A 22,339-nucleotide genomic window follows, 5' to 3' on the forward strand; every position below is an offset into this window, starting at 1 on the left:
ACCCCCAGAAGCCGGGAGACTCGAGGAAGGGTGCCCCCTCCGACACCGCGAGTCCGACCACAAGCCTCCAGGGCTGGGAGAGCACACGCTTCTGTTGCCGTCAGCACCCAGTGTGAGCTGGTACTGGGAAGGAGGCCAGGGAGCCCCTTGAGCCGCTGAAGGGTCAGGTGGCTCCAGGTTGATCAGTTTGGGCCCACCCCACCACGGCTCAGCAGGACCAGCCTGGGCTGGGCCCTCCCTCTCCCTCAGTGTCTCCTCAGGGACCACCAGCCCATGGGCAGGTCCCGACCCAGCTGTGGGGGACCCTTGCCTGGCTTGCAGCAGGTCCCGAGACCTGCATGACCTCTGCCACGGGACGATCAGTACACGCCAGAACCATAGCCCAAGACTCGGGTGGGCGCGGAGCTGGGAACCTGCCTCCTGAGGGGCCTCCTAAAACCGGCCTGCAGGGGCCTGGGCCCTGGCGGGCCGCGCCTGCCCCAAGGTGAGATCAGAGCTGGTGGCATATGGAAGGAGGAACGGCTTCTCCCCGTGGCCCGGGGGTCCGCAGATGCATCGGGCACAGCAGCAGGCCCGCCGCTACCGGAAGGCTTCCAGCCCGGGGGCTTGGTGGGGGCTCTTCTCAGCTGCCGTGTGCTGACCCGGGGAGTCGGCCCGGCCCCTCCCCCCGAGCTCCCGAGCCACGTCTGTGCCTAGCACGTGTCAGCAGCATGGGCGCTCTTGAGAGCTGAAGGCCAGGTCCTCTCTGCAGGTGGGGTGGGCGGTGCCTGCGGGCTGGGCTCAGGGTGCGGTCACCAGAAGGGACATCACGAGCGGACAGAATCTGACTGCCCTGCAGCAGCGGCCGGGCGAATCAGAGATGGGGATGCTTGGAAACGCCATCACTGCCCCCAGAGTGGCACAGCGCCACAGGCGAGCTGACCCACACGAGTGAGCCCCCCGCACAGGTGCCCAGGGGCCCGCGGGCCTCTCGCCCCACATGAGTCAGCAGCGTCTCTGGGCTGAGGCTGGCGCGCGGTGCCGGGCCCACGCTGCCCGCTGAGCCGCTGCTCCTGACGGGTGCTCTCACCTGGCACGGAGTATGAGAGCTGCTCCCAGCTGCTCCACACATCCCCCGTCCAGTGGCCGGCGTATCGGCCGTGGCCGGCGAAGGTTGAGCGGGAGATCACAAAGGGCCGCGTCCCCCGAGCCTTCACGAGGGCCCTGGGCAGAGCAGGGAGACAGGGCTGCCCCGGAGCCCCGAGTGGCCCGGCGCCTCGCCTGGCGGTGCAGCAGGGAGGCAGAGCGGGGAGCGAGGAGCCCTATAGGCCAAGGCCGGTGGGGGGGGGGGGTCTGCCCGAGCCACCAGGCCGTCCTGCAAGGTGAGCGTGTCACAGGGAGGACAGGTGTCCCTGCAGGCTCCCTCTGGGTCTCTGTGCAGTCGCCCCCGGCCCCTCCCCAAGGCGCCGGGCAGCCAGCGCACGGCCCCCACCTGTGCGAGGCAAAGGCTTCCGTCAGGCCGTATAGGTTGTGCAGGTTGTAGTGTGTGGAGAGGAACTGGCGGCTGGAGGTACAGATGGTGGCGGCCTGCAGGGTCCCACCCACCACCCCTGGAACAGAAGGAGGCTGTCTCCATCTGTGGAGTCCCCGCCTGGCCGGCGGGTGCCCCCCCACATCCCAGGAGCCCCCTTGGAACTTCGAGTGTCTACTTTTCCAAGGAGAGGGACAAGGTGGATGCTGAGACCGGCCTTTGCAGACCACGGACTTCACGTCCACCTGCTCTTGACCCATCTCAAGTCTCTCCCGGTTCCTGTCCCTAAGCCCCGGATACCTTCCCTCTGAAGGGCCCCGTCCCACAGCAGGTGCCCCAGTCTGCGTCGCCTGGCTGATGTCTCCCCAACCTGAGCCTCGTCCTGGGGTTGCCCTCCCCTTCCCGGGGTGGCTGTGCCCATCAGCTCCTCAGAAAGGACAGCTGGCACATGGCGGCAGGTCGGGGAGCTCACCTGGCACGTAGGGCGGGTTCTCCAGGTCATTGTCAGGGCAGCCGTCCACAGAGCCCTTTACGAAGTTGGACGGCTCGTTCATGTCCTGCAAGAGAGGCCCTGCTGGTGGGTGCCCTGCCCTGGGCACATGCCGGGGCTGGTCCCACAGCCCCCGGGACACTCACGATCCACATGCCGTCAAAGGGCACCTGGGCGTGGAACTCAGACACCATGTCCTGCCACCAGTCCAGGGCCTCGGGGCTGGTGAAGTCGGGGAAGGCAGTGAATCCGGGCCACACCTGCAGGAAAGGCCAGAGGGCAGACCAGGCCGCCCCCAGAGCTACAGCCTCGCTCGTCTGCCTGGGAGTGGAAGGGCCACGGAGGTGAGGGTCGGCAGTGGTAGGGGCCGTAGGGGGAGACAACTGAGACCTCACTTTCAGACAAAAGCCGGGAACCGAGTCGCGGACATCTGCACCCCTGGCGGCCTCCCCGGCCTCCCCTCAGCTGGGATACCCTTCCCCTTGGTTGTGGGCCCTGGAACAGGAAGTTGGGGAGTCTGCCGGGTGCCCCGTGGGAAGGCCTGGGAAGCCCCAGGGCGCCTGGAGGACATGGAGACCCTTGTCAAGGGTCTGTTGAGCTCGTGTCTGGGCTGGGCCCAGCTGCCCACAAAGTCAGGGGCCCCCCAGTGGAAGGACTGGAGATGGCATCCGGAGCCCCTGACACTTCCAGCTGTGACACGGCCCCCGCCCCCGCACTCTATCCTATTAGACAACACGATCATTTCTTGAATCCCGTCCTCTTCCTGTTCCCACTGGCTGGGGACTCCTGCTGTCCCACCCTGTGCCCCTGCCCCCACCATACCTTCCCAATCAGAGGCTGCCCAGTCTCGTTGGTGATGAAAACCTTCCTCCGCAGACCGTCGTCATAGGGTCGGTAGCTGCCGGGCGGGCCGGAGCTACTGATGGCAGGGTCCTGAGCGGGGCGTGGGGGGACCCGTCAGGAGAAGGAAAATGCTCTGGCGACATCGTTAGGAAGAGCAGAGGCAAGAGGGAGCGTGCACGCGTGCACACGCACACGTCTGCTGACACACCAGCCTGCAGGGCGCCGGCCGGCCAAAGGTGGGTGCACCCGGATGCCTGGCTCTGCTGCATGGGTTTTAGAGTTTCACAAATGTTCTACGGTGAACATGGATTTCTTTCAGAATAACAGAAGGTCTGCAGCTGCCCTCCCTGCTCTGAGTGGCCACGGACGCTGGCTGCGCTCCGAGGGGCCAAGGTGAGGGAAACGGCCAGCGTCAACAAGATTCCGACCTTGAGGCAGACCGACTCCTCCACTGTGGGGTGTCCACCAGGCAGCCCCTGGGCTTCAGCACCCCCCCACCTCCTCTGGCCGCATGGCTGGGCACTCTGGCTGCGAGGACTGGCCCCAGAGCGTGTGGCCACTCAGAGCCCTGGCCTGAGCCCGGCCCTCCTTCCCGTGAGGCGGAACTGAGTGAGGGAGAGGCAGGGCCACGGGACACTCGGAGCCTCCGTGGCCCCGGCTGCCCGGGCGTGCAGCGCCACCCCGGCCCTCCCAGTACGGGGCAGGTCAGCGGAGCGCGTGTAACCGACAACTGAAGGGATCCCGAGTGACAGAGAGATGCTTCCGGGGACTGTTAGGCTGGACGTCAGCGGACAGCAGGGGCCCAGTCTGTACGTCTGATATTCCTTCAACAGCCAAGACCCTCAGGAAGTGTCCCCAGTGACCACGGCAGGCCCGAGGCAGCTGCCACGGGAAGGAGGAGACATGGGGCGTCTTGGCTCCCCGGAGAGCCCGCCGTGCGCGGGCAGGAGAGCGGGGCACTCACCACGATCATCACGTAGTGCCGGCCACCCTGGTGGAGCTCCTGCACCATGGCCGGGAAGTCCCTGAAACCGTCCTTGTTGAAGGTGAAGTCCCTCCTGGCGTCCATGTAGTCCAGGTCATTCCACTGCGTGTCCTGCAGCCAGGGCACAGGGACCGCTGCGGCCGGCCTGGGGGCGGACGTCCCGGCCTCCCCCCCAGCACACAGCTCGGCGGGGCCTGGGCCCTCCCAGCACTCACCAGGGGGAAGCGGGCCCTGGTCATGTTCTCCACCACCTGGCGGGTGATGGCGGTGGAGGAGTAGCCCCAGCGGCACAGGTGGAAGCCCAGGCCCCAGTAGGGCGGCATGAACGGATAGCCTGCGGCGGGAGCTCCGTGAGCAGGCGGGCAGCGGGAGGGCCGGGGAGGGAGGGGCGGCGGGGCCGGGAACAGGCCTACCCACGACTTCCAGGTACTGCTGCACCACGCGCTTGGGCTCAGGGCCCAGGAAGACGTACACATCCAGGATCCCACCTGTCGACCTCCAGCTGAGGGCTGGGCTCGGCTGCAGGACCACGTCTGGGGAAAGCAGCCCTGGGGCTCAGGAACAAACACCCGTGCCCCCACCCCCCACCGCCTCTTTGGCACCTTGAAGAAGGGCCACATCCCACCCAGGGAAGCTGGGAGCAGCCTGCTTGGGGCCCAGGGGCAGTTCCCCTGAGCCTGACTCCTTGAAGAACCTGGAGCAGAACAGACCCCAGGACTCCCCTTTCTGGCCTCTGCTCAGAGCAGGGGTCCCAGAGCACATCTTAGGGGAACCTAAGGGCAGAGCTGGCAGAGGCCACAGCTCACCGGACTCATTTCTTGGGAGGGCAAACAAGGCCCAACACCCTGCCCGTGCCCCAGTCCTCTACCGCTAGGCTGTCCAGAGAGGTGCAGACAGCCCCACGCTCTCCCCAGGAAGGAGGGGGACCTGGCCACACCCAGGGAAGCCGCTGGCCTGGGGGCTCAGGGAGCTCTGGCTGTGGCACACGGGGACCAGGGCGCGTGCTGGGTGGTTGCCCACCCGCTTACCCATGGCGTTGCTGTTCAGCAGGAAGACCCCGTGAGCTGACCCGCCGTCCTCCAGCACCAGGTAGAAAGGGTGGGACCCATACAGGTTCACGTTGGGCTGGGCATGTGGACACAGCACGTTAGCGCCCTCACCCACATGGTGCCTCCAGTCCCCTCCTCGCTGCCCCTTTTACCGAGGGGGCGATGTCCCGGTTCCAGAGAGTGATCTTGGTCCAGTTGGTGCTGAGCGTGAGGGAGCCGAGGTGCTCGGCAAGGCCCACAAGGTGCCGGGACGGCAGGGATGTGGACAGCTGCAGAAACTGGTCGGCGAAGAACAGGGGGGCCACCGTCGTGTTCAGCCTGCCAGGAAGAGCCAGGCAGCCTTGCATCCTAGGTGGCCAGATGACCCCAAGATGGACCCTCCCAGAGAGACCCTTGGGCCCTGGTGTCCCCTGAGGAGGGCCGGAGTGGCCTGGCCACCTCTGTGACACACTGATCCTGGGGCAGAAGCAGCCACCGGAGGCTCAGTGACCCTCTGGACCTGACCCAGGTGCGGACAAGTCCCACAGCACTACCAGGGGACTGCCCCATAAGCCGTGGCCACAAGCAGGTGCTGGGCAAGGGCTGCCCGAACCCTTCTAGTCCTAGGAGTTGTGGCCCGGAGCCGCTTCTGCAAGGTCCAAACTACTGCCAGACCCCAGCCATGACCTTCCCCAGAGCCTTTGCAGCTGTCCACCCAGGGGTGGCCAGGATCCCCTGAGGTTGCACAGGGTCGGGGCGAGGCAAGAACCACAGATGGAGCACGGAAGACCTGTTAATGCTGATTTCATTGGGTGATGTCCCATCGCACCCTGCCTGCCTCTGGGCAAGGCTTATCTGTGTGTTTTCAAGACCAAAGTCTGATTAAATGCTTCAGAAAACTCTCACATCTCTGCTCAGAGGTCAGCTTCCTAGAGAGGCCTTCTGTAGCCCCTCGCTCCAGAGCCAGCCCTGCCCTCCGCATCTGCACAGCTCCTTTCTAGAACTTCTTAGCACTGTTACTCCTGACATTGTACGTGGCCTCACTCACTGCCTCTTCCCACTGTGTCAGCCCTGGGGGCAGCTTGATACTCTCAGCCAAGAATGGGCAGAGAAGAACGCATTTCAGGAGGTGAGTTCTCCTAAGACCAAGGCAAGTCCCAACTCATTCCCGAATGTGTAACCGAGTCTGGTGACAAAGAGGAGCCTTGTCAGCCCAGGGCACATATTTACAGGGGACTGTGTGGGCAAAGCTCCTGTGAAAATGTGCTTGTACAATCTACCGTCAGGGTAGACTGGGGGGTGGGGAGGTCGGCAGAACCGCTGCCCCGGCCGGACGCTCTGGGAGGGGACACGTCAGACACTGGGAGTCATGACCACCACGCTGGAGTCTAAAAGTAGATGCTAGGATCCAATCCCCAGGAGGTGATGCATCCCCTGGAGGTGAGGGCACGACCAACCGATGCCCCCCTCCTCCCTACCGAACCTGCAAGCATCTGCCGTGGGTCAGAACCTTGTTAGGAGCTGGAGGTCCGGGAGCGAGCTTCCGGAATGGGGAAGGCTCCTTGGCGGGCGGACCACACCAATGATTCGGACAAACCTAGGGTCCCGGGGGACACAAGCCCCAGGGGGACGTGAAACCGACAGTGGCCAACAGCATGGACGCCCGGGCCTGGCTCAGTAGCTGCCAGCAAGCCGCCTCAGTCTCCCCGTCTGTACAGTGGGGACAGTAACAGCACCTACTCTGAGTTGTGGGGGTGTCCGATGTGCCTAAGTGACACACGGTATTTGAGATAAATCACACACGTGAACGTAAAGCGGCAAGGGCACGTTGCCTGCGGTGGGGGTGCCGTCTCACAGCGGACCGAGGGCTAACGGCCTCGGCACCTTTGACACTGGGGCAGGAGCGCTCTGTGCGGTGGAGCCATTGCCCAAGGTCCCCTGGAGGACGCCACCCCCAGCTGACCCCCCCGGTCGCAGGGCCTCGGCAGTGGGGTCGCTGAGGGACCTCAATGAGGCGAGGGAGGGCTCCAGGCGGAGGGAGAAGTGAGGAGGCCCAAGGGAGGGTGGGGGACGGTGCCCCGAGCCCCCCACCTGGGGTGGGGGCACAGAGACCGGCACTCACAGCACCCGGCCGTCCAGCTTCCGGCGCACGACCACCCCAAAGGGCTCCTCCTGGAACTCCACGCTGTACAGTGTGGACAAGGCCCGGCTGCGGACACGCGGGGTCTCCAGGGGTACCTCGTAGCGCCTGTTGGCGGGATCCTTGATCTAGGAGTCAGATGGTGGCGCCATGAGGCCCTCTGTGGACCGGCACAGCGCCCGCTCCGTCACCCTCCAGAGCGAGGACTCTGTGCAAGTCCCAGCGTGGCTGCACGCAGCAGGTGAGCGTGGGCCGTCTGGCCAATGGAGCCTGCGTTTCCTCTCGTCCAGAGCCCGCAGGACACCCCGTGTGGGTCGCCAGGTGAGATGCACAACACCCCGTCCACCTGAATTCCAGAGAAACGACTTTTTCCAGTACGTCTCCAATATCGCATGAGACATACACTAAAAAAAAGGCACCCTTTCCTTGGTTTTCTGGAATTCAAATTTACTGGCGTCCTGCAATTTTTTCTGCAGAGTCTGGCGACACTGTTCCCCCAGCATGGCTGTCACAGGGCAGCTGAGAGCTGGGAGCACCCCGCTCGGCTCTGTCCGCCACACAGTCGGCGCTCAGCAGAGGCCGCTGGTACAAATCACTTAGTTAAAACTACTGCGAACCCTGTGCTTCAGGCTCCCTCGCCTGGGCCTCCTCGCGTTCAGCCCTCGGGTTTCTGCCACGTGCCAGACTCCGTTCCAGGGGCTGGGAATCAGCAGGGAGTAAACCAGACAAGAGGTCCTGCCCTCAGGGGGGTGGACGACCGATGGAGCACTGCCCCATCCTCCCAGTCCACCTCTCCGCTCGCTGACTCCTGTCCTGTAGGACTTCAGGTCCCCAGTGCGATGTCACTTCCTGGGGGAGACCTGGCCTCCAGAGCATGTTCTAGAACTTTCTAATCACTGTCTTAGTGGCCAGGCTCCCTGAGTGTAGGCACCATGCGCTCACTCCTGGACTCCCAGAGGAGGCACACGACACATTTGCACACCAGACCAACACCCAGTAGATTCCATCTTCATCCGCTGCCCACCCACGTGTTCTCTGCCCCCACCCGGCCCTGCCCTGGCCCTGCCCACCGTGAAGTGAAGCCGGCTCTCCGTCTCCAGCAGCAGGTCCAGCTGTAAGGTCAAGATGTCCTTGGGGAAGAAGGTTCGGGTGGTGCGGGTCAGGGTGGCCCTGTAGCCCGTCTCCGTGGTGGTCAGGTTCTCCAGCTTGTAACTCGGGTAGCTGGGTGGGAAGAAGCACCAGGGCTGCCCCATCCGGGGGGCCCGAGGCCACTGCCTCGCAGGCCGGTAGCAGCAGCCCCGGGCCTCACACTGTTCCTGGGTGACGGCCTTGTCGGGGGCACAGTCGAAGCGGCTGTTGGGGGGCACATCACACTGTGTGCGTGCTGCTCGGGGACTACCGTGGTGCCCTGGGGTGGGCTGGGGGCCTGGGTCACGGGCTCCCTGCTGGGGAGCATGATAAAGCTCCTCGGGTACTCGGGAGAAGCCACGCTGCTCTTGGGGGACCACCAAGAAATCACGGAGCAGGACGTGCCCCAGGAGGGCAGCGGTGGCCAGGCAGACGAGGGTGCAGACCCCCAGGAGGGGGCGGGAGCTGGGAGGCCACCTCACGTCCATGGCCGCTGGCACCTGCAGGCAGCCGGCTGGGTCCTGGAGGCCTGCTGAGAGAGGAGCAAGGCTCAGTAAGGCAGGCGGGACGGAGTGGCCGGGGGAGGGGCTCAGGGGGCCTCACAGGAGTTTCCAGGCGTGGCCCTGAGGCTGGCCCGGCAGTGCCCAGGGTGAGGTGTGCCGAGAAGGTGGGGCAGGCGAGGGTGGACGAGCTCCCGGCACTGTTTAGAAAGACAGCAAGGGAAAGGAAAAGGGAAAGCTGAGAAAAGCCCCAAATAGGGAGTTTCGGAATGCCCTGTACCGTGAGTGCTTACATATAATTTGTTTAAAATGTGCGTAAAATGATTTAATGACACACGAAGACGTACGTGGTAGGCTCACAAATGGAACCAACGAGTCACAACACGCACAACAGAGAGCGAGCCCTGCTTCTGCAGAGACTGGCTGAGTCACTCCGTTTTGGCAAATGTGCTGGAAGTGGGAGGGCCCTCGCGGGGGACCCAGCACTTTCCCTCAGTCCCTCTGCTGACCGGGCTGTGGCTGCAGCCTGGTAAGAAGTCTCGGGTGCTGCAGCTGAGGGCCACACTCACGGGACAGCCCCCCAGACCGGGCAGGTGGCGGCCCTCCCTGCCCCTGCGGTTAGGCGTGGAGCAGCCCCTCTCTGGCTCCTCTGGAGCTAAGTCTGTTACTACCTGCGTGTTGCTTCTCTACGTTTTAAGTATTTTATAATGAACACTGTTGGCCCGGCTCCTCTGAGGAGTAAGATACCAACAAGACTAAACGTGCAAGGATCCAATTAGGGGAGTCCTTTCTCTCCGAGAGAAAATGGGGAGGTTGTCAGGGAAGGCTGAGAGAGCTGTCACACCCCAAGCAAGATCTGACCTCAGGGCAGTCAGGTGCCGAGGGGAGGGGTGGTTGGGGTCCAAGCATCCTGGACTACCTGCTGTGTAGGCTAAGGAAGGTTCCACAAAGCCACGGGGTCTGGCTTGGGGGGGGGGGGACCCGAGCCAAAGCTGGCCATTAGTGAGGTCGAGGTGTCCCTGATGTGGCCTGCCCTAGTGTCGTGGGCTGGGAAGCAGCCTGGCCCCCGAGCAGATGCGTGCGAGCTCCATATGGCGGGAGGCCCGGGGGACGCTCGCATCCTCATGCCACCAGAAACGTGCAAGGACTGGGGAAATGTCACACGCTAGCACAAGTCACTGAGGGCCCGAGGGAGTCCAAGCCTGTCATACACACAAAGTGGGTCCCTAGGACCTTCTGGCCACAGTGGGCCACTGCCGGACTGGGTGCACGAGTGAACTTTTAATCACAGCACTGCTAAAGCAAACACGTGGCTTTTCCCCTCACACCAACCACTTGTCCCATTCTCCCAACGGCAGCCAGGGGCGCAACGACTCACTCCAAACCTGACACAAATCCTCACCCACAAGTGAAACCTCAGCCCCACAGGACTGTCCCCCATCAGACCCAGTCACAAGCCCCACATTGTCACTCGCACATCTGACCAAATAATTGGCTATAAATTCGAGGGTTCGCCCCCTGCCCACCTCCAGTTCGATGACGGGCTAGAACAACTCACAGCACACTCAGGAAAGAGCTTTACTTACTGTTACCCAGTTATCGTAAAGGATGTGCTCAGCAACAGCCAGAGGACGTGGGGTGGGGGGTGGGTACGGAGCCTACACACCCCCTCCCGGCAGGCCACCCACCCTCCCACACTGAAACGTGGTCACCAGCTCAGAGGATGTATGAGCCCCAACGAGTTTTGGTTTCATTACCTAAGCACAACTGATTAAATCACTGGCCATTGGAGATTATCAATCACCAGCCCCTCTGTGCTCCCCAGAGGCTGGGGGTAGGGGAGGTGGGGCCCGACAGTTCCCAGCCCGGAATCCTGCCTCCTGCTTCTGGGGACCAGGCCCCACCCGAGGCTGTCCTGAGGCCCCAGCCACCACTCATTTTATTAGCACATAAAAGACACTATCACTGCCAAGATTCCCAGGGTCTTAGGAGCTGTGTGCGGGGACCTGGGGACAAAGACTATTTTTTTATACCACGGTGTCCCAGCTGCACCTGCTCCATCCAGAGACACACGACACCCTGTGATCACGGGGAGGCAGAGACTAGGGAACTCACTCTTGGGAGCTCTTGGGCAGTGCCCGTGGCCCTTCGCACCCAGAGTTCAGGAGCACAGGGTGGCCAGGGGCCCGGCAGGGCCAGCACCCATCACCTACCCATTTCCATTCTGCACCGGGAAGGGACCCGAGAAACGGGAAGAGCTGTCAGCCAGAGGGCTTGACAATTTAGACAAAATGGGGGAAAACCGAAGGTCAGGAGATCAAGTGGCGCTGCTGGCCGGGAGGCCCTGTGACCTCGCTTTTAGGGAAGTGGCTCCGAGCCCCTGCTTCCCCCCTCCCCCCGCCAGGGTCGCGGTGTAGATAAGCCCGGTTCAAAGTCCAGCTGAGCCCTGTCCAGAGAGGCAGGGTCCTTACCCTGTGCCTCAGTTTCCTCCCCAGAACGGGACAAGGAAGCCTCCGTCGCCCAGCACCGAGGGCGTGGATGAGACCGCGGAGTCCCCGCGGTCCCCGTCGTTACCGCCGCCCGAGGACCCTGCCTGGCACGACGTGCTCAGCTTCTGCACCAGCAAACCACAGAGAACCAATCCCGTCGATCAATCGGTCCCTCCCGCTTAGGGCGTCACGGCTGCCCTGACCGCCGGGCCCTTTGTCGGAACGGCCGCCTCATACAGTCCCTGCTCCGCCCTTCTCTGGACCCCAGCAGTCCCTGGTCCGCTCACCTCCGCGCACGCGCGCCCAGGCTGGGCCCGATCACCGCCGCGCACGCGCGCCCAGCTCGCCGCCCTCTCAGACCCCCACGCCGAGCCCCCCCCCGCCCGGCTATTCTCCGCCCACGCGCGCACGCACGCCCTGTCCTCCCGCTCCTCCCCGCAGCAAGCCTTCGCGCACGCGCCCCGGCCATCAGCGGCCACCCGGAGGCAGGCGCTGGAAGGCACGCGCCAGAGGGGGCGGGGCGGGCCGCGTGACAGGCCGTCCGCGCAGGCGCCCTGGGCGAGAGAGCGCGCCCCCTGCTGGCGGGGCGTCCCTGTCCCGTCCCTGTCCCCGTCCCCGTCCCCGTCCCCGTCCCCGTCCCCGTCCCCGCCGGCCGCCGCGCCCGGAGCCTGGGAGGAGCGCAAGCGCCTTGCACCTGCCGGGACGCGCCTGCAGGGCGGGGACGGGGCGCGGGCCTCGGGGCCTCCCCGACGGGGACCGCGGGCTCGCTCACTCCGTAGTCCGTGCACTGAAGCCGTTCGGGAAGGGAAAGCGTCATCGTACCCCGAAAAGCGGCGGCTGTGCGACACGACCTGGCGCTTCGAGGGGCGCAACCCACCGCGAGGGTGCAGCGCGCGCGGGGCCTCTTTCTGACGTGCTGGCGGAAAAAGACGCCTTCCTCCCGCATTCAGAAACCATTTTATTTTTCTGCTGAAAAGTTTGAAAGTGAAATTGTTTTGTAGGCCCTTTCCCAGGGCTCCAGGGAGAAGCCGCCAGGTGGCAGGTGCTCAGGAGTGGGGCGGGGGTGGAGTCACTCCAGTCCCGGATGGGGATCTCGGGAGGGGTGAGAACCGCGGGGACAACTGGGGACGTGGTGCATCCTCGGGGCGCCGGGCACATCCCCGCTCTCCATCGCGCCCTCCTCCTGGACACCGCGCACCGGACTCTGAAGCAGGCCCCGGGCACAAGGAGGAGGCACCGCGGTCCCCTCTGGTCATTCTCAAGGGCGGAGGCAGGGGGCTTCCCCGAATCCCAAGGAAGTCCAGTGTGACTTGGTTAGAACTGCTGGGGGGCTGAAAGAATCCGGATCCGCCGTGCTGGCCTACCCGTTTCTCTAAAAGGGCATCACTCTCTGAGGGTGGACATGGCTCCATACACAACATTCTGGTCTCTTCCACGGGGCGGGGTGGGGCAGGTCATGGAAGGGGGGATCCAGGCTGCTCTCTACGGGGACTCAGTCTGCTGGAGCTTGCTGGCGATGGTCTGGCTGACCTTGAGCAGGGCCTCCTGGAACTGGGGGTACTCGTCCTTCACGCGGTCGAGAATGATGCTGATGACGGCCAGCCGGTTGTCCAAGCGCCTGTGCTCGGCCAGCAGCGACTGCTTGGAGCGGAACAGGAACACGTACCTCCCGTCCTTCACAGCCTGGAGGTGCTTGACCCGCGTCTGCAGGGCCACCAGCTCCGAGAGGTTCTTCGGTGGAACGAGAGACCCCGCATCAGGTTATGCAGTTTGAAAACAGGACGCCCACTGCCCCACACACAAACTCAGGACTGGGGGAAACGCCAGGGGGAGAAGGACGAAGGACAGGGATTCTCCAAACCATGGAGAAGGGGCCAATGGGCAGTGAGCTGGGCCTCTTCCTTTGCCCATCGTCTGAGAGACATCTGATACCGCGGGGTGCTGACCCCCTGGTAGACACTTCCCTTCGCTCCCTTCCCTGTCTCTGCTGATCAGGCTGGGACCCTGCAGACCCACTTGACCCCACGGAAGGAAGGAAGGAAGGAAGGAAGGAAGGAAGGAAGGAAGGAAGGAAGGAAGGAAGGCCGGCCCACTGGGGCAGCTGAAATTATATGCAGAATCCCACAGCTTCATACTAGCGTCATGGCTACTGCCCCAGTCTGTGCATCACCTCAGGTAGGCCTCCCTTGTCTAGCCTTGACCCTTCAACATCAGAACCAGAGTGACCCTGCCAAACCCAAGCCATGCCTCAGCCTCAAACCCTCCACTGACTTCCCACCCCCCTGAGAAGAGCCCAAAGTCGAGATCACTGCCACCCCTGGCCATGCCCAGCATGGCGGGGGGGGGGGTCTCTCTGCCCTCAGGTCCAGCCTGCTGGCCTCTGGCTGCTCCTAGAGTGGCCTCCTGGCCTGCTTTACCCAGTGGGCTCACTTCCCTTCGCTTCGCCTTCAAGTCTGGACCCCAATGTTTTCTTGGACCACCCTACTTAATCCACCCCCCACCCCGGCCAGTGCCCCTTCTCTGCTTTACTTTTCTCCAGAGTATTTATGCCCACATTACGCGAGCTATCTTTTCCACTCATTTCATTTGTCATGTGTCCCTCTGTCCCCAGAATGTAGCCTCCAGGAGGCCCGCTCTGTAGCCTGAGCACCCAGGGCAGTGCCTGGCCCACAAAGATGTGCAGTATCATTGATTATTAGGGCCTATGAGGCGAGCGCGTGATCACAGAGTGATGGGCAGTGCTGGGGTCCTCGGGCTTCACCGGGTCGGGAGGAGGCCTTGCCCGAGGATATGCTGCTGCGGCGAGGGGCAGGCTCCGTGCCTTGCTCCTTGTGGCCCCGGTGCCTCAGGGGACCGGCCTACCTGCTGCTTGAGGGCCAGGAGCCGGTCCAGGTCGGCCTCGAGCTCGTCCGTGCTGGACTGCATCGCTGACAGCTGCTCCTGCTTCCCCAGGACGGAGCTGCTCATGAGTTTTTGAGTTTCTTCCAGTTCCAAGATGGCTTTGGTGCATTCCTCGGTGGCCTGGGACATAGACGGGACCGTCCTGGGACCTGCCTCCTGGTTACTTAGTGGACAGAGTCAGGCTAGGAGGATACAATCCGGGGAGGATCCCCACAAGGGCAGAGGGAGTCCCTGCCCCTCAGGAACCAGGATCTGGGGGGGTGAGTCCCAGTGAGACGCCAGGGCCCAGGTAAGCCCACACTGCCGACTGCTCCCCAAAGGCAGGCATGGCTGCGAGAGAGAACTGGGGGACCCCTCTCGAAGCAGGCCTGTCTGCAAGGGCACAGGGACCAGGGGCAGCCGGGCAGCTGCATGCCAAGTGGGAGCCGCGGATGCCGGGGGCAGGAGCTAAGGCCTCGTGGGGTGGGGCGTGTTGGGGTGTGAGTGGAGGAGGCCTGGCTCCGTCAGTGAGGCTGGGCAGCCGGGGGTGGTGCGGAAGCAGCTGGTGGGGTCCAGTGGATAAATGAAGTAGAGGTGACAGAGTGACTCTCAGGGTCTAGCTGGGGACACGGGAGAATGTGGGATGTGCAAAGGGCTAGTCTGTGCACAAACACTGGAGGGCTTGCTGCGTGTGGCCCGTGGGGGTGTGTGCGTGACAGGAGGACTGGATGCAGCCCCCCTGGAACTGGAGCTGAGTGGGGGTCAGGGAGGCAGGGCAGAGGCGGCAGCTGGGGAGCCCCATGGGTGGAGAGGAATGGACATCATGAGTGACCAGCGTGGCAGTGAGGATTGGCCAACAAGGACCAAGTTACTGCTGCCTCCAGAAAGTTCCAAATGAGCAGTTGGGTCAAGCCTGTAATTTCCAGCTAATCTCTCCTTGTACAGGATTTAGACCTTCAGAGGCTATTCCAACAGTCTCCATGTAACCCTCTGGACAACTCCACGAGACGAGTACCCATTTCACAGGTCAGGAAGCTGAGGCACAGAGCTGTCAGGCAACATGCCTGAGCCTCGGGTGGAACAGTACGTCTGGAGCCCAATGGGGCCCCGAGACCGGGTTCTGTCTCCAGTGAGCCTCACCTACCCGGGAGCCAGGCAGAGGTGGAAACATGGGCTTGGGAAGGTCCCACATATGCCCAAGGTTGTGGAGGTGGAGGGAGTCTGAGCTAGAGCCCGTTGACGGCCGAGGGAGTGGGTGCTGGCCAGGGCACACAGCACGTGCTCGCGGATACGGCCTGCTGCACGAGGGTGTGGACCCTCCGAGTGCGCATCAGCCTGTCCCCAGCACCCAGTCGGGCTCAGAGACACGGGGACTCACATGTGCTTCCCTGACACCATCTCTGTGAGGCGGCAAGGGGCTGAAAGGGGGCCGTCTCTGGCCCGGGGCTGCAGCTCTGCGTAGCTCTTCTGTTAAACCCAAGACAGGCTCCCAAAGACAGGCCCTGTCGTAGCCAGCCCCCCTCAGGGGCACAGGGACAGCCGCCGCATCTTCACCCAGCACCGGCCCACGGGTCATGGGGCTCAGGCCCAGAGGGTCTTGTCTGGTTCCGGAGCTCCCAGTCCCCCACTGCCATTTCTCAGCCTGGTAACACAGCCTCACTCAGCAGCCCTGACTCCCGCTCCGGGAATGGGGGCAGGGGAAGGGGCAGCACTGAGAAGCAGGCTGGAAGGACAGAGGGGCCGGGTCCGCGGCCCACTCCCTCCTTGCCGCACGGCCCCTACCTTGTGAATGTCCCTGATCTTGCGTCGCAGCTCTGTCTGCTGGTGGTGGAAGTTCGTCCGGGTGAGCAACTTCTTGTCCATCTTGGACTGCCCCTTGGCCTGGGTTGAGATGGTCTCTCTGCGGGCGACGGCCAGCTCCATGTCACGGATCATCTTCTCCTGCTGCTTTAGAAGCTGCCCGTGCCTGACCTGGGCACACAGGGCAGAGGGGCTGTGAGGGACAGCGGCCAGTGCCGCCTTCATGACCTCCACGGAGCCCCGAACCCGCAGGGAGACAGCGCGGGGGACGTGCCCGAGGACAGAGGGATCCAGAGCCATCGCCCACTGGTCGGAATGAACGGTCCTTGTAAAGAATGCATGGACAAGGGGGAAACTAGAAACCGTCGGAGGCCAGGGGAGGTTAGCAGACCAAGGACCACCACGTGCAGCCTGGGTGGGATTCTGGAGCAGAAAAGGGACAGTAGCCAAGAGAATGGGGAGACCTGCACCAACATTGATTTCTTGGTCATGGTTTTGGGAGATGGTGACGTGAAGGGTCTGTGGGGCCCTGGACTGTCGAGGAGACCGACTATAAGGGCCACATGAGGGCTTTCTCAAGGGCTAGGAGCGTTCCATCTCGGTGGTGGGGCAGAGATGCGGGCCCGGGCTAACCCCATCCAGCCGGACATTTAAAATAAGTACTTCTCCTTGTGTGTACGTTTTGCTCCAGTGAAGCTGGTTCAGAATAAAAAAGGATAAACAGGCAGGAACCCCCAGGTCAAGGACGGTGGTGGGAGACATAGCCCACCCGGGTTTAAAGTCTGCAGTGGCAGGAGCCCAGGATTGGGACGGCGCAGATGGGGGCGGGGGGGGGGGCGCTGTCGTCAGCGCCACGTTGGCTCAGCGAGCGAGCACAGATTGTCTGGGGATGCCAGCGTGACTCACGCCCCAGTGGAGAGAACAGCGATGGCCCCCTATTTCACGCCATGTCCAAAAATTAACTCCAGGTGGATTCAGGATCTAAAGACGTGCAAACATGTGCAGAGCACTTGGGAACATGTTTGTGCCACTTCAAACTGTGGTGGCCGTCTTGAGCAATGCAGGAAATCCAGAAGCCGTGCAGAGAGACAGACACGCCTTACGGCATGAACAGTAACGGCCCCGTGAGTGGAGAGAGACCCGGCGCAGAGCGAGACGGCCAGCAGCAGATGAGGGAGAACGCGTGGGACAGGTGTCCAAGGAGGGGGTTAGTAACTGTGACATGCAAAACCTCCCCCAAATTGCTAAGAAATAAGAAAATGGAAATAGGCAATTGAGGAAGTGCTCACCACACACACACACACACACACACACACACACAGGCACGGGCATGTGCTCAATACCCCGTAACAGAAAACGTGGACGTATGAAGCTTCTAGAAGAAAACCTAAGAGAAAAATCTTTGTGACCTCAGGCTGGGCAATGTTTCTTAGATGCCCCACGGGAACGATGCAGAAAACAGAGCTGGACCTCCCCGACGTGGCGAGTCTCAGCTGTGTTACGGGGAGTGAGAAAAGCCACGCCCACAATCCTTCGTGCTGCAAGACCTGCTTCCGTGACACGCTGGGACAGTCGGGTGCTGGGGGCGGGAAGCGGAGCACAGGAGACACGGGGCGGTGGGGGGGGGAAGACTCGAGGGTGACGGAGACACTGCACATCACAAAGTGGGGGTGATCGTGTGGTTGTCTGTGCCGCCAAGGGCGAGCTCAGTTAAACAGCTCAACTTAAAATGACACCCAGAGGGGCCCAGGCTGCCGTCCTCAAGCGCCTCTTGGAAAAGTGATCTGTGGGGCTCCAGTCAAGAATGCACACTCACTCCTCCGCCCTGTAATCCCACTTTCTAACCCACAGGAAACCAGCCAACCAAGGCCAGTAAGAGAGGCTATTAGGGCAAGCGTGAGGGACCGGGACAGTCTGGACTGTCACCCACCCGGGAATGCTCCACGACGCAGGATATCTCTGTAGGACGTTCTGTAACTGTTACAGACCGGGCTAACGTCCATATTATTTCTTAAGAAATAAGCTGCTGAACTATACGTACAGCTCCCGTTTTTGTGAAGGAAAGGAAGCAGCCGCCAGTCCCAGGCAGAGGGACGGCCAGGCCCACGTGCGCGTGCGCAAGGCTGGGTGGGGGGTCTGACCTGCCACAGCTAACACATGTGGCTCCTGTGGTTTGAAGCCGATTAAATGGAGCGTTTTAAAAACTTATCAGTAGCATGTGCATTTGATCAGAGTTCCCCCGCACTCCACAGACAGAGGGGTCCTGATTGAAAGCAGCATCGTGGAAGTGATGCCCGCCTGCTTTTACCACCTGCTCTTACTGTACCCTAAGGCTCAGAGATAGCCTTGATCTAATTACCAGCCTTTTCTGAGGTCATGAAATCCAGCTCAGGACGACGGCAAAGAGGAAGCGAGGCTCCCAGGGAAAAGACGGGTGTGTTCTTTGAGCACGTTTCACTGGGCGAGACACCTTTCCTCGACAGCACGTGCCTCTCCCCAGTGGGTCGTGAGATTCAGGGGTGCCCCCCAGCCCTCAGAATCACTAGAGTGCGCTGACTGCATGGGGCAAGGGTCAAAGAGTGTCTCTGGAAACACCGGCACACGGCTGTGTGGGTCTCGTGGGGTCTGTGATCCTCTTCTCGAGGGAAGAACCGAAGTGGACGGACCCCGGACGGGAGGTCGGCAACGGAGCGGCCCATATGCTTGTGCTCCGAGTGCCCTTCTCTGGGAATGGGATCCATGCCACTGGCCAGGGAGGCCCCTGTGGTTCCTGGGGGGCCCACCCCCAGCGAGGCCGAGCCCCCAGAGCCCCCACCCACCTTCATCCTGTGGATCTCTGCCTTCATGGCTCGGATCTCTGTCTGGCCGGTCTCGGAATCCACCGATGCACGCATCTCTTTTGCCAGCTGGATTTTTTTCTCCCACAGCATGATCTGGTGTCTTTAAAGGTGGGAGAAGCAACGTGAGAGCTGCAGAAGTTAAAGAGATTTCTTTCTGATGCTTCCGTGAGCTGAAGCTCTAAGGACTCGCTCAAAACGAGACCCGCAGTGGACGGCTGGACGGCTGGAAGGCAGGCGTGAGCAGAGCCGGAGAGCGCAGTGTGCTCGGGTGGGCTCAGAGCAACGGGGGCCGGTAAAGGGACCCTCTCTCTCTCTCTCTCTTTCGCTCACACTTGGCATGTCTAAATAGCCAGGCACTGAATGAGGGGCTTGACTGCCAAACGGAAACAAATATCCCCCATTCTGCGACCTGCAGGTCGACAGAAACCCCGGGGCCGATATGCTTTCTCAAGTTCCTATCAGTCCACCCAGCCCAGGGCGAAGGGGGCTGTCACACCCTAGACAGCAGAGTGGGCCCGAAGCCACCTGAGTTTCTGTGGAGCTGGTACCCTCGGGGAGGCTGGATGGTGACTCTGCTGTCCTCCTCCATCCCCTCTCCATGCCCTGGAAGCCATGCCCCTCCCCTACAGTGCTCAGGGGCAGAGGATCAGCCTGCCAGCACCTGCCCAGTACTCCTGAAGGGGAGCCCGCCTGTGGCCTCTCCCCCCACAGCACCCAGCATGGGGTTGGGGAGCAGGTGGGGCTCACGGGCTGGGCCTCATAGGCACCCCGACCTTCCCAATGGGAGGGGGGCAGGGGCCATTCCTCATTTGGCAGGAGGAATGTGGACCCACAGACACTGTCACAGCCCGACCTGCTGCCAGTGTGGGCCTCTCCCGTCCCACTGAATATGGTGCCCGGCCACATGCGGCTACCAAGTGCTTGAACTCGGCTAAGTCCGAATCCAGATGTGCCATAAATAGAAGATACACAGCAGAATTCAAAGACTGAGTATGGAGGAAAAAAAAAAAAGAATGTGAAATCCCAACTCCAGCGTCCACCATCAAGTTTTCCTGGCGCACGGCCACGCCTGTCCACCTCTGTGTCGTCCACGGCGGCTTACAGGCTGTGACAGCTGACTTACATGGCTTCGGCGGGGCTGCGAGGCTGGGAGAGCCAAAAACATCGACCACCTGACTCTACAGAAAGGGTTTGCCGGCCCGTGACACGGACAAACCGTAGGCATAAAAAGACAGACGGAAGAGCAGAGCAGGTGACTTAGGAACTGCCGAGAAAAGCACGTGTATGGGGTAGCAGTTTCCGTAAGACAGAAAAAGCCCCAACAGACCAATAGCCTAAAAGTCAGCGGGATATTAGCAAAGACCGTGGAACGACTGAGTCCCAGGACGAGAGGCTCTGTGGATGGAGTCTGGTCAGTGGAGCTGTCCTGGTGTCGCGGCGACAACGCGAGCGACAACTACACCGACATGCCCGCAGCACGTACGCCTGAAACCACTGTAACTCAGCGTGTCAACCATACTTGTTCACATAGCAGCAAAGACGGGTGCCCGCGCCCTGGCTCAGGGTTTGTGTCCCTCCCCCCACACGGATGCCCACCGTGCTGGTGTTCAGAGCCAGCCATGTCTGGGAGGCGCCTGAGTCACAAGCTGCAGACTCACGAAGGGGATCTGCGCCCTTAGAGAAGAGACCCCACAGAGCACCCGCGGGGACACAGCAGGAAGCCCACGACCGCGAAGAGGCCCTCACCCACCCCAGCTGCCACCCTGACCTTGGACTTCCAGCCTCCACAGCCGTGAGCGATACATTTCTGTGGTTTATAAGCCCCGGCTGGCGCTGGTAGAGCCGCCTGGATGGGCCGCGGGCTCAGCGAGCTGGAAGGGCCTTGCATGGGCTCTGAAGCAGCCACGCGGGGTGGCTCAGCAGCCGCTCCCGGTGGAAATGTCAGCCCACAGGAAATCCATAAATAAAGCTGCTTCAGGGGCAGCGTGTAGAACTACCCAGTTTTGTTGAAAAGCCAGCAGACAAGAACGACGCATGCACTGCGGTTTCCCGGATCATGCGTGATGTCCCGGTAAAGGGAGGGGCTGGGATCATGCGTGATGTCCCGGTAAAGGGAGGGGCTGGGATCATGCGTGATGTCCCCCGTCTACTTCGCACACGCTGTTACAGTTTAGAATGCTACAGTTGGGGGGGATGACTCTTACAATTGGGCATCATAAAAATGAGATAATTTTTAATAAATTTCAAAAATTATCCCAAACAAAGCCACTCAAGAGGCACCTGGGTGTCTCAGTCGGTGAAGCACCCGCCTTCAGCTCAGGTCATGATCCCAGGGTCCTGAGATCCCACATGGGGCACCCAGCTCTGCGGGGAGCCTGCTTCTCCCTCCCCCTCTGCCCTTCCCCCTGCTTATACTCACTCTCTCAAGTAAATAAGCAAAATCTTTAAAAAAAAAAAAAAAAGCCCCTCAATTTCCCCAAAGACTGGGCTGGTGAGGGCGGGTGGCCGAACCGGCGGTGACCCCTGCTCTTCCATGGGACCCCCCCCACCCCCGCGCCCAGTGTGGGCTCCGGAACTGCTCCCTGGCAGCTGGGAACGACGGTGGGCGCCTGGGGGCTGCGCAGGCGCAGTGATAGTGGAGCAGGGTGGGGCCGGGCACTCACTCCGCCTCCACCAGGTTGTTCAGAGTGGCCGCCTTCTCATCCTGGAGCTGGTTCAGCCTCTCCTGCATGTCGATGGTCTCCCTCTCTGAGGCCTGTGCGGGGACAGGGGCGCGGCCGGCTGTGGGGGACGCCGAGGAACGCGAGGGCCCCCTGCGCGCCCTTCCTCCCTGCGCAGGTGGGAGCCCGCGGGCCGAATCCGGCGGAAGCCCTGACCTTCAGCGCGCGCACGAACTCCTGCTCTGTCACCAGGCCGTCCTGCCGCAGCCCCTCGGAGCTGCTCCGGTTCTTGCTTATCAGCACGTTGAGTTTCTTCAGGTCGTTGTCCAGGTCCTTCATGTGACGCTCGATCTCCTTTTGCTCCTTCTTCTCCTGATCGATCTTGCCTGCAGAGGGGACGCGGGTGTAGCCATGTTCCCAGAATAGCCCCCACCCCACTCAGGGCCCTACTGGCCGCTCCGTTCCCAAAGCCTGGCCTTGTGAGGCAACGGAAAGGACCGTATGTGGACAGCCAGCAGGTGGGGGGACAGGACGGTGGGGGCAAGCCCCCTGCCCCGAGAACAGCCTGTGGGGACTGGGCTGGCACTCAGACAGACACTGGGTCTCCAGGAAAGGCGGGCCCTGCCCCCTACACCACCCCGCCCAGCTCAGGGGCGAGGGGCAGAAAACCACCACCCTGGCCTCCAACAGAGGGGTTTGGGTGCCCCCAGGGCAGGCCAGGAAGGCCGCGGGGCCTCTGGGTATGAGGTGTCCAGGTGGCGTGGGTCCCGGACCAGCAGGAAGCATTTCCCTGGAGGGGCCACATGGCTGGGCTGACCTTCATGGATCGCTGCTTGGTGACCCAGGTGGGACCAGGATGTCTCAGTGGGGGGCAGTGGGGGTGGACGGTGACTGGGAAGGGTGCCCATCTTCCTCCTCTGGGCACCCTGGCACATTAGAGACCCCTGGTTTTTATACCCCCAGGGGCAAGACAGGGGCTGGAGAGCCTGTGGTGGGACGGTTTTCTAAGTTCAGCTGAAGAGGAAGAAAGCTGCTCTCCCCATAGC

At 62.2% G+C, this 22,339-nt stretch overlaps 2 protein-coding genes across 5 annotated transcripts in view; both read right to left on the bottom strand.

Annotated features, from left to right (window-relative positions):
• GAA (alpha glucosidase) overlaps positions 1-11,503 on the bottom strand; it is a 20,245-nt gene extending 8,742 nt beyond the window's left edge. The window contains exons 1-13 of one of the 4 annotated variants that reach the window (XM_040640079.1): positions 11,401-11,503; positions 8,067-8,656; positions 6,979-7,124; positions 5,030-5,195; positions 4,857-4,953; positions 4,242-4,361; positions 4,044-4,162; positions 3,808-3,939; positions 2,823-2,933; positions 2,147-2,260; positions 1,983-2,067; positions 1,472-1,589; positions 1,070-1,203 (exon numbers count right to left, since the gene is read on the bottom strand). In XM_040640079.1, the coding sequence (XP_040496013.1) occupies positions 1,070-1,203; positions 1,472-1,589; positions 1,983-2,067; positions 2,147-2,260; positions 2,823-2,933; positions 3,808-3,939; positions 4,044-4,162; positions 4,242-4,361; positions 4,857-4,953; positions 5,030-5,195; positions 6,979-7,124; positions 8,067-8,612 (1,888 nt within the window). In that variant the 5' untranslated portion in view covers positions 8,613-8,656; positions 11,401-11,503. The other 3 variants (XM_040640080.1, XM_040640078.1, XM_040640076.1) reach the window with 3 other exon arrangements.
• Positions 11,504-12,051: 548 nt separating this feature from the next.
• Positions 12,052-22,339, bottom strand: part of CCDC40 (coiled-coil domain containing 40) — a 45,791-nt gene continuing 35,503 nt past the window's right edge. Inside the window, exons 18-21 of the mRNA XM_040641195.1 lie at positions 18,613-18,733; positions 15,776-15,964; positions 13,976-14,134; positions 12,052-12,844 (exon numbers count right to left, since the gene is read on the bottom strand). Of these exons, the coding sequence (XP_040497129.1) occupies positions 12,596-12,844; positions 13,976-14,134; positions 15,776-15,964; positions 18,613-18,733 (718 nt within the window). The 3' untranslated portion in view covers positions 12,052-12,595. The remainder of the gene's footprint in view (positions 12,845-13,975; positions 14,135-15,775; positions 15,965-18,612; positions 18,734-22,339) is intronic.

The sequence above is a fragment of the Ursus maritimus genome, unplaced genomic scaffold (assembly GCF_017311325.1).
Source record: "Ursus maritimus isolate PB19 unplaced genomic scaffold, ASM1731132v1 scaffold_24, whole genome shotgun sequence".
NCBI classification, from domain to species: Eukaryota; Metazoa; Chordata; class Mammalia; order Carnivora; family Ursidae; genus Ursus; species Ursus maritimus.